This window comes from Habropoda laboriosa, unplaced genomic scaffold, assembly GCF_001263275.1.
Source record: "Habropoda laboriosa isolate 0110345459 unplaced genomic scaffold, ASM126327v1 scaffold200, whole genome shotgun sequence".
NCBI lineage: Eukaryota > Metazoa > Arthropoda > Insecta > Hymenoptera > Apidae > Habropoda > Habropoda laboriosa.
Window position 1 is genome coordinate 112,070 of NW_017100306.1, and position 12,092 is coordinate 124,161.

At 33.3% G+C, this 12,092-nt stretch overlaps 1 protein-coding gene across 1 annotated transcript; it reads right to left on the bottom strand.

The window, feature by feature from the left end:
- Positions 1-4,530: 4,530 nt before the first annotated feature.
- Positions 4,531-5,467, bottom strand: LOC108574015. The gene is made up of 3 exons (XM_017936513.1): positions 5,293-5,467; positions 4,637-5,205; positions 4,531-4,555 (listed from the first exon to the last, which is right to left on the bottom strand). Exons 1-3 carry the CDS (start codon positions 5,414-5,416, stop codon positions 4,547-4,549), a joined length of 702 nt encoding a protein of 233 aa, XP_017792002.1. The 5' UTR covers positions 5,417-5,467; the 3' UTR covers positions 4,531-4,546.
- Positions 5,468-12,092: the final 6,625 nt, after the last annotated feature.

Below are 12,092 nucleotides of genomic sequence, written 5' to 3' on the forward strand. Positions count from 1 at the left end.
AAACCTTTAGGATTGAAGAATAAAGTGTGGACCTTCAGCAACTTTTACAAATAGATTTTAATACACTAGACACTTTCAATAATTAGTTATTAACAATTTTAGTACGGGATCTCGGAAACGATACCGCATACCTTCACGGTTTTTCAATAATTTCATAGCTTTTTACTAACTTTCCATTCAACTACCTAACTGCATGCATCTAAAAGATAACTCCTTTAGCTGCATTCTCGTATAATTTTTATTAACATATTCGGTTTAGTTTGAGACTTATTAAGCATTATATAGGAGAGTCCCCTGTTTATTGCTAATATCTAATAAATCACAACACTTGCGGCTACCAAACTAATTGCAGAATATAAATAATTGTCGATTCTACATTCTACATGCTTCAAAGTGCACAATTAGTCACGCATGTCTATTGAAATAACGAAAATGTGTTACGCTTGAAAGTGACGGGTGTAATACTCACTCAAAGAGTGTTAAATAACTATCAAACCACAAGGGCCATGCTAATAAAAATTACATGAGAATGTAGTCAAAGGAATCATCTTTGAGACACGTAAATTAATTGTATGAAAAGTATGCAGAAAGCTATGAAATTATTGAAGAACTTTTAAGATATGCGGTATCGTTCCCGACATTCCGTACTAAAATTGTTAATAGCTAATTATTGAAAGGATCCAATGCATTGAAACCAATATGTGAAAGTTGCTGAAGTTCCGCACTATACTCTTCAATACTAAAAGTTTACAAATTCATCGTAAATAATGAGTTATTAATGATTTGTCTCTGGCCGATTTTACTTAGGGCTTGGGAGGCGGAGCTTAGCGACCCGTAGGCCAATAGGAAACGTTTTCCCTCTATCCCTCTCGCACAGTAGTGCGTTCCTTGTTTAATACCTCTGTTCATATTCTACGTTCCTAGTAACAAGCCGTTAGTTTGCTCAGCCAAACACGAGATAGCGTTGGTTTACTTTTGATTTAGCGTTCTACCTTATCGGCTCACGCCAGAAGTAGGAAAATAGAGGTTTCTTTCGTACGTGGGCTTTTACCGTACCAGTATTTTCGGACTAATTTTAATAAATTTAACAAAACTAATTTTTTTTCTATTATTTAACAAAGTATAAAGATATAAAACACTCTTTTTTCTGACTCTTGCTTTGACACCTTGATCTTTCAACCATGAAGGTTTCCGCTTTTCATAACAAAAAGCAACAGTTCTTGTATAAAAATTTAATAACTTATTTTCACGTTTTTATACGCGTAGACGTAGGAAAGAAAGCACTGGAGCAGCTTTATGAAGGACCATACAAAGTCATCAATAGAGCAGATAAATATTTCACCATCGACTTAAAAGGACACCAGCAGAACATCTCAATTGAAAGATAAACTAGCCTATATCGAAAGGACAGAAGAAGCACCAGCAACAAGAACATATCAAAGGGTATCGTCATCTCATTCCCGAGAACTGAATGATTTGAGGGGATTATATGGCGACGTCAACTTCTGTCAAAAAACGGGAAAAAAGAGTTCGTTTTCGTTGAAGCAGATACGGCGGAAATCATAAGAGCCCGCACGGGAGAAATCCTGCAGCAATATCTTTTTTATGTTTCAGGTGCAGTGACCATCGATGTAGAGGTAGTTGAGCCACAGACGATATATAGAATAGATCACTCATCCAATGTGCTTTTCTGTCACACGACTGCGGGGTCCTAGAACCCCGTTACCATCATTCTACTGTATTAATTAGGACTGGTATCACTGCGCTATTAGTGGTAGGAATTGAAATCAGAAATACTTAAATCAAGGTACACATATTTGCGTTTTTGGATCGAATGGTGTATTGACAACACAATAACAATGTAACGACGACCAATATCGATAGTTTTGTTCGATGCAGTTCTTAAAATGACCGTTCTTAAGAGTAGAATGTGCTTCAAAACCAGTACTTTTGGACGACGTCGGTATTTCAGGTCGTGTGACAAAAAGTCCCATAACATGTTTGGTCTACCTTATCGTCTGTGATAATACCCTGAGGAATTTTTGAAATTTTATAATTTATGAAATAATTATGGTTACGTTAAGTACAAAGGAAAATAAAAATATTGGTTATTTTTTGTTCAAAGAGCGTTTATTGCCAAATTAGCAACAGTATTCGTGCTTCAAAGTTCGACTTCTTTTAAAACGAGGCGCAGGTGTCTTATTATTGATATAGTAAAATCTTCTTCATCCAATACATTCCTGTACTTCTTGTTGTTCTATTGCGCTAGCAGTAAATAAATTTACATATCTATGAAATTACTGTACCGATGAATTGTACTGACCAAATTGTACAGAAATATGTCCGATGAATACATTCTTGCGTTCAGTATTTAATGTTCTGCCGCAAAACGCAGAACTATTGTGCAACTGGAAAAAGATTGATTGGTCTGATAACAATGTAATACTGAGTAATTCTACTTACAGTAGATCTTCATCAAATACATTAGACAGTATTATATTTACCCTGTTATTAGTAACTACTTTATCTGTACATTAGTTAATTTGTATACATATTAATTTCATCACACTGCAAACAATCGTAAGATTTCAATGAAAAATTATGTAATTTAACCAAGAGGTAGAAAATGCATCAAACATTGCAAGTCTCTAGATTTATTTGCAATGCCATAAGCTAAAATTTTGAAAACAATGTTTCAGTACTGACAGATGCACTGATACGCAATATTACATTTAAAATATTGTATTTAAAAAGAAGTGATTTTTTCAAACGTCAATATATTAACTAATGTTCGTGACTTTTCAACAAATTGGATAAAGCTACTTTCCATAGCAATCTTTGTAAAATCATCCAACATCATAGACCATCGTCTTTCTCTTGTTTGCGCATTATCTTCTACTATTGCACCTTCGAATTTCAACTGTTTTTTCCATAAATCAACAGCAGGTGATATTACTTCTTCTTCAGATTGATTGTTGCCTTTCTTACCAAAACCCAATCGATATTTTTGCAAACAGAGGGTTAAAGTATAAAAAATAGTATGTAATTGATCTATTATACGATGTACGTTAGCCCTTTTACTGGTCATCAGAGAAATTAATACGTTCTCGTAAGATTTTAGTTTAACGGTTAAATGATTTATCGTTTCAATGCATACTTGCATAGATGTGCATAGTTGTAATATAATAGAAATACGATGAGTCAACGTTGTAACCTAAATAAGAGGAAATGTAATCCTTAATAAGGAAAAATAAGCAACATCATGTTTCATCGTAACTTAATTTCTGATTTATAATATTAACCTGTTAACTGAGTTCACTTCTCAAACAGAAATTGAATCTCTCTAGTTTATAATTAAAAATGAATACAAATTATAACTAATTATTTCATGTTTCTTCTTATAAATGTGAATATGATGTATTTTGTATTTAATACATGCAAAATTGTACAATTAAAAATGAACAATCCTTCGATAAATAAACTAAACTATTGATGAACCAATGACGAGTTAACTCGTCTTCTCCAGTTAAAAGGTTAAACATATAAAACCGTGTGTTTCCTTTTCGAGTAATTTTGTAAAATTCGTTAAATCATTGATATTTCTCAAAGTGAAGCCAAACTCCTTTTCACACAAAATTAGGAATCCCTTTCCAAAAAGCATATACATATATACATGTTATTATTAAATTAATTAATTACGTTAGGCTTCATAATTATAAGAATTTATTCTTCAAAGGAACCATATGAATCGATATTGAAAAATAGATATCTTTAATATGTATAAAAACATGATCAATATTTAATATATGTATGATTAATTTCACAACAATATATTTATATATCGTAAATTTAAAGATTATTTTCATAAATATTTCTAATTCTAACTACAAAGATGTTCAACGAGTAAACCAACACTTTTTTTGGGCTCAATTGTACGCTTCCGTTTATAAGTACAGTAAATTCTCTACAAGTGTCAGTTTGGATTCTACAAGTGTCAGTATAGATGGTCCTACGCCTAGGCTGCGTCATTGCTGCGCCTGTTATCTCGCTCGCTGTCAGTCAAGCGTGTAACGCTACACCACTCGGTTTCTTTTACGAGATTTCACGGCTGGACAATTCATGATAGAAAAATATAATTTCTTTAATTTTACTTTTTTTCATCTGAAATTTTTTTTAACATGTTGGTGAGATTTTTCTGATGAAAATGATATCAAACACGACATAATTTGAACAACTCTACTACTGTTCAATTTATACTACTCTAAAACTCTAAATATTTTCACATTCATAATTAAACATCTATATCATCACATTTAACATAAATAGCTTTTCTTTAAACCACAAACATTTACTAAACTAAATCTGAACATAAATAAAAAATATACAACAGGAATGGAAACGTACATTGAAAAAGCACGTAGTGTTGGGTAGAATTCACCATTGTAAAATATTTTTGTTCTTTACCATAAACTAACCTGAATGTAAATCGCGTCAGCGTCAGTACACACGCATACCCGTTCACAGATTATTAAATATTTATCATATTTTAGTTTAACTGTAATATTTATAATATTTTCATGAACAAAGTTTGCATTTTACTCGAGAACAACACCAAATATCCCTTTTTAGAATTTACCTTATTCAATCCAGTATTTTCTATACACTTGTCCAGGAAACTAGTCACTGCCTGTACAATTTCTTCCGTGCATATTGAAGTTTTATTTTCAGCTTCGAAAACATCACAAAAATTTAAGATCGCATTCACAGCCTGTTCTTCTAAAGTATCCTTCCAGCATCTTTTCCTCATATGTTGTCTTGTTATCTTTTCATTTTGGAGAACCAAAAGAATCTCCTTCATCGATTGAAGTGCAACACCATATCCGTTTAAATCCTCAAACGTAAATCTCAACCATTTGGAAGAAATCTTCGCTTCATTTGTTTTAGTCTTTCTAGCCATATCAGCCAATTTATATACAGATTCTAATTTCCTTTTCTTACTGTTACTTCCCTCGTATTTTTGATTTTCAATCGAACTTTTATCTCTCTGCAAATGTCCGTTTCGCGTGCATGGTGTTACACTGTGGCTACACACTATTTGTAACGAATCTGTGCTTCTACCGCTATTTTGGTGCGGAAAACATGAGTACAACTGGCGATCCTGGTCGGGAATCCAATCTTTGTGAGCCATATTTGCGGTGAGGATGTCTAAATCAGGTATATCATTTACATTCTCATATTTCTGATAAGGAGTAATATTACCGATGAAAACCTTGAAAAGCCTTGAAAACATACCGATATCTTTGTTTTGGAGAATACAAGCCGATGTTGGTGTGTGTTCCGTCCTCAATCGGTATGTATCGTAGGCGCTATCTTTTTGAAGGATGTCAGAATTGTTCACTTGATTCGAAGAAATCATACCATCTTTGTTATCGAAATTCAAATTAAATGCTTGTGTCAACGATGTCAGTACTTGCTTATTTAAATCAAAAGTTAATTGTCTCTTTAATTGGTTACAATTCTGTCTGTGTAAGGTATAATCATCGTCAAATGCAATGATGTCTGAATCATCCTCGTTTACGGTAACTGCGAGATAATCTGTTGTTTTTAAGAAAGTTTCCTTCGACAGACCACTACTCGGAGAAATTGAACAGAATTTCTTCATCGGTTTTTCGGTGACAAAATCTGATAAGCTTTTTCCAAGCTGTTCATCAGTTTTTTCATTATGCATTATGTTATTAGCTTCCTGACTGGCCAAAGAATCTCTAAATATGTCTGAACTGGATGCATATTCTTCATCCGAGTCTGGAATAATGTACTTATTCGAGGTTGCATTTTGCACACAGAAGAATTTTTGAAGTTTTTGAAAGGAAGTAAAAACAGAGGGGCTGTTCCTTTTTTCATTAAAAATGTCTCTTCCTTTATTCATATATTGCTGCTGATGAACTGCTTGATGATTATTTATGTTATACTGTATGTTGCATGATAAATCGGTTCTACTAACGTGCACTGATTGTGAATCATTAATGAAATTCGTACTACGGTCTTCAATTCCAGAAATGGGATGATTATTATGGTGGTCAGAATCCTTTCCTGTAGAAAAGTACGGTACATTTCTTAAGATGGTTATTTGTAAAAAAATATTAACTTTGAACAGCTTGCAACATATTGAATAATTAATTCAGAATTGACAAAACACTGAGACTATGATGAATGACTAAAAATAGATGTTATTTTATTGAAAAAACGAAATTACTTTATTTCAATTGAAAAATAGATATTTAAAGTGAAAGAAAACATTCTTGCACTTGCATTCATTAATGTCGTTTTATTCAATAAAACTTGATAGTAACAGTAATTGTGAACAAGTACAGAAACTCTGTAACATGTATATTGATTTTAGAAGTTGTTTAGCTTCCTTTAGAATAATTCTATACCTGTTCGACCGCGTACCGTGTGTTTCATTTATTACGATTACTTCGAATGTCTTTTCTTTTTAATAAAAATAGGACTTATGAAAAATAAACTGTTCGCAAAGAAAGACTTGCTACAGTTTTTCTTTTTGATTTTCAATTTTTATAGGATTATTCTGGCAAACTATTCTACTGTTACATTTTGTAAACAAATATTATTTAATTGTAACAATAAGATCGTCACGTTAAAAGTACAATATACAGGTTAGGTCAAAATGGATGATACCAGCAGACGAAAGATAACTCGACATGAAAATATAAGTTCAAAATATAAAAAACAATTTGTTCATATGATGCTTCCTTTTCGAAAAAATGAAGTTTGGAAATTCGTTGCATACGCGTACAATTGCCAATTTATTTTTATTTGTATTACTATTTGCAATCCCTGGTATCATAACTTAAAGAATAAAGCAAGCTTTTGTAAATATATTTGGTTCTATTATAAATATTCTTACACTGCTGCCTGCGTTTCACATACAGACTTTTGTTTAACATTTTGTAAAATAGTACAATAACAAATGCACGCCCAGGTTTTTCGAAAACGAAGTATCATACAGAAAAACTATTCTACATTTTCAACTTATTTTTTCACATAGAATTGCCTTCTGCCCGGCTACATTACTCATCTTGATCCACCCTGTAGGTATATTAAACCTTTACAACGAGCATACCCATTGTTTATAGTAAAATTTTAATATGTTGTCCGCAGTCGACACGTGTACTGAAATCTTACCAAACAATTTCTTTTAAATTAAATTTATTAATACAACATTATTTAAAATAATAATTGAAATAATTGGAATAAATAAAACGTTGTTACTATTTCAATTGAAATTTAAATATACTCATCTTGAGAAACTGTAAAAGAAATATATACTAAAGATGATAAAAGCCGAATCTTATTACTTGTATTTCGATTGTTACTCCACTGTTTATTAAATACCAAATAAAATTGTTCAACGGGAATGTCTTTCATAAACTTGGTGGCAGACATTAACCAGACTGTGGCTTGTAGAAAATTTACATTATCCACGTATTCTTCCGTGTAAGTTGATATTTCTTCGTACATTTCACAGAGATTTGTTGGTATATTTAAAAATTGCCTGCATCGATAACAATTTGCGTTATCAGAATCGTCCAATTTGCTTAATCTCTTTCTATTCATTTTTATTAAAAGTTATTTGATGACAGGCGAATATGATCTTCCACTGCTTTCAGAAAATTTCTTGTAAAATTACCTACATTAATAATTATGTAAAATAATCTATTAACGTTAAAAATCATTGTTGAAAGTTTCAATAATTATCGAACAACCTATATTGAATGAACGACAATACGAATTCTTGGTGTTTACGTGCTGTTAGTCAAAAAAATGTTATTTCGGTCATCATTCGTTCATGTTTATTAATATTCTTGTTTATCTAGAAATAAATATTAGTGCATTAAATTATACAACGATAGAAATTATAACGTTGCACCTCTATAAAATACTGTATTGTGCAACAGATTGTATTTTTAAAAATAATGCACATACTTTACTATATTATGTGCTGCAATATTGTAATTTACATTTTAAAGAAGAATAACTTACATCAAAACATTATTGCGTACAATTAAAACCGTAGGAAAATATCGAATTCTAGTTCGTGTAAGCATACTGATTGTAAGAAGAATCAATTTTTGACAAATCCCTACAACTACATAAGCGCACAGCAGCGGTGGTTCTATGTGAAATGGCATGCGCTGCGCAAGCAAAATGCGCGGCAATCATTCTAACATCAGCCATCCAACAGTTCGCGTCAAAGCGACTGCGGCATTTATTCGGAGAGGTAATTGATATACCAACATTCTAATTCGTATTATCACAGACGAGATACAGAATAGACCTATCACTACAGATGAGGTGCAGGAGAGACCTAACACCTAATGTATTTTTGTGTCCACGGCACGAGGATTGAGAGCCCTTACCATTTTCGTGTCGCTCCCAACGTTACCGATTCAGCATAGAATAAAAATAAATGTGAAATGTGAAAATACTAAATACTAAATCTAAATATGAAATTACAAGTAAAGTATATAGGACAGGATACCTTATAATCATACACGAAGTATAGAATTCTATATAGTGAATAAAATTACGCAACTTTATTCTGTACTTTATTTTATTTCATTGAAACATATTAAAATACACACCTGTGCTTCCTAGACAGAATCCCTCGATCGATCCGGACTGGTGAAAGCTTTCACTTTTGCCGCCGTGTCCATGTACGACAGATCAGTAGCGACACCTGGGGTGTTCACGATATCGTACAATGATAATTCGGTTACAAGAGGTGACTGTTTCAGGAACAGCAATACATAGTGGCTGACCGATTTCACCGCTGGCACCTATAACTGCGACCTTGGCATTGCACTGTAACAAGGACCAGAGATAAAACTATTTGTAGAGTGTATATCTCAATGTGAAATTACTCTATGATAATTTACTCTCTAGAGTCTAGACAAATCCATGCATAGAATTTGCTGAAATTCACGATGTTGAGAGTCGAATAAATATTCGCGGTTACATAACTATACTTGATATTTATATTATGATGTATAGTACCATTAATGCCTCTGTATGGTCGATTAACCTCGTAATGATCTCAAGTTTTATGGGACATCAAAGGAAGATTAGAGACATAAATAGGATGTATAGTAAGGCCCGCTCCCGGTCCGGTCAAATATTCATCTATGGTTAAGAACATACTCATTCACACTACGGGTAACGCTTCGGTCATGGTCCGATCACAGTCCAGTCTCGTCTCAGCAACTAGCTTTGGAAAGAATAATTTGGTATTTTTTTTCAAAATTCTTTTTTCAATTTTCAATAATATCATTTCAAATATACCCGAATTCATTCGAAAATATTGGACGATTGCAAAAGTTCGTGCTCGATTTGAAAATAAAACACAAGCGGTGTATCTTTCGATAGGAGTGTAACATGACGGTAAAACAAACATCTGCGCCGAAGTCGATAAGGTTCCCGCAAATTAGCAGTGCAAATTTTGACTGTGACTTCCGCTAGAATCTTGAGGATTTTTCTCGTTGATTATCTTGAATTTGGTTTCCTGTTCCTGTTCCTTCCATTTCTCGTAATACTTCTCGTTTTTTTCTTCAAATCGACTGGTAAATTCGCAGGCAGAAATGGCTGATTGAAATTCGTCGAGAAATTGATGAAAGCAATTTTGGTTCTCCAATTCTGTTTTAAAATTGACAAATTGAGCTGGTCCTGAAACATATCCGCAAAGAAAATCGTACGATGATTTCGAAGAACCTATTTAACCTTCCGTCGGGCGCACCCATTTCTGAAACGCCATCGGGCGCACTGGATCTTAGAGATCGGCCTTCAAAAGGTCTTTTACCAAGTGGAAAGTAACTAAGCGTAGGAATAATAGAAGAACATGAGTGTAAACAAGAAACATCAACATTTTGAGCACATTTGCATATTCCTTGCGCAAAGCATCGCGTCTATATGTATACATAGATGAATTATGGTTGTGCCTGAGAGATCAGGTGCACCCGACGGAGGGTTAAAAGACTTCCCTTCCTGCAAACACTGACAGTCATTCATGTCTAATTTTATCTCGTCGTTCGTGGTCAGAGTTTTGTTCAACTGAAAACATTTTTCCGTTTCTATATTGATATTTTGTTTAGGCAAGTCTACTTGCTTTACTTCAACTACTTTCGGTTCTTTTTCCGGTATTTCTCTAACTCCGTTTTTATTTTTGTCCGATTCATTCTTGTCCAATTTCCTTCGACGAAGTTTGGGTACGATTTTGGGGCTCAATTGGTCGTAGCATGGTAAATCTGGTACTTGTGATTCAAAAAGAACAGATTCTGGAGATCTCTGACGCAAAAATCTCTCTGGATCTTGGTTTCTTTTTTACTGGAGTGTCTTTCGTATCCAAACTATCAGAAAGGTCAGAGTGTTGCAGTAAATTTTCTTGAGATTGAGATCGAGGTTGTTTTCGACGAGATCGTTTGTAATCCTTACGTTTTGTCATTTTGATTTCCTCTTGGACAGCTTACTGGATGGTTTGGCGATTTTATCAGTCTATATTAATTTTTAAATAAAATAAATTAACTTGCACCGTGAGAATCGCGTATTTCGAATGTAATACCGTTGTACATGTTTGATACACTGATGACATTGTACTTAAACGGGCATTGGTTGGTATAATTGTTTGTTTTGATTCTAATTAAAGGATATAATACCAAAGAAGAGATATAGAATAGACTAGTACTCATCTAATGTATTTTCTTGTCCCGCGACCTCGGGATCCTAGAACCCCATTACCATTTTCGTATCACATCCTACTGTATCGATTGGGACTGGTATTATACCACTGCGCTATTAGTGGTAGGAATTGAAATCAGGAACACCGATAAGCATTTGTTATTTTAAATAAGGAAGAAGACAAAATTTCGAATCTTAGGATGAATCAGAATGGATTATTCAATCACGACACATTTGTGTTTCGTAGTGCAAGGTTGTATTGACAACACAGTAACAATGTGCACACAATCTTGTCTTGAATGCTAACTTTTCGGATTTACTGCCGAATCAATATCGATCCTTTTGCCCGATGCAGTCCCTAAAATGACTGTTCTTAAGAGTAGAGTGCGCTTCAAAACCAGTAGTTTTGGACGACGTCGGTATTTCAGATCGTGTGACAAAAAGTCCCATAAGATGATTGGTTTATCCTATATCACAGCCGAAGTACGGGATAGACCTTACCTAATGTATTTTTGTGTCCAACGTTCTGAAATACCGATCGTGTAGAAAATGAAAGGATTTGTTATGCCCACTATGATATAAAGCGGTGAGTTTAGGAATTACATACAATCCAACCATCAAAGATGGTAAAGTCAACAGATGTACAAAATCCTCTTTTATTAAATTTGCATATAAAGATACATACATATATTGAATTGTTTGGGTAGAACTATTTACGATCTTTTGACAGCGGTAGAACAAGTGCATGTGATGAATCATGTACTAATAAACAATTACGTTTCTTTCTTATTTGTAATTTCATAGTTACGTTTAATTCCAATTCCGACCACTACTAATGTTGTAATCTTATTCTATATGAATCGGTAACGTTGCTAGCGACACGAAAATGGTAAGGGTCTTCTCGACCCCAAACCCCCGACAAAATGTCTCATAAGATGCAAGGTCTATCCTGTACGTCGTCTGTGCTTTGCTGTGATATTAGGTCTATTCTGAATCTCGTCTATGCCTATACCTTATTTATATAATTTCATAGTTGCATTTAATTCTAGTTCCAACCACTAATAATGTTATAATCTTATTCTATGCTGAATCGATAACGTTGGAACTGACACGATAGTAGTAAGACAAGGCTTTGGGACAAAAAAACACATTGGGTGATAGATCTATCCTGCACCTCGTCTGTGATAATAATTCCTGTGTTTCTTTTATTAGTATTAAAAGAAATCTTGTTTTCATTTTCAAAAAATTTTCGACAAAAATTATAAAAATGATAAAAATTATATATTTTCTATATTTATATACTTCTGAATTACTAAACTTTATTTTGAGTACATACAAAAGTA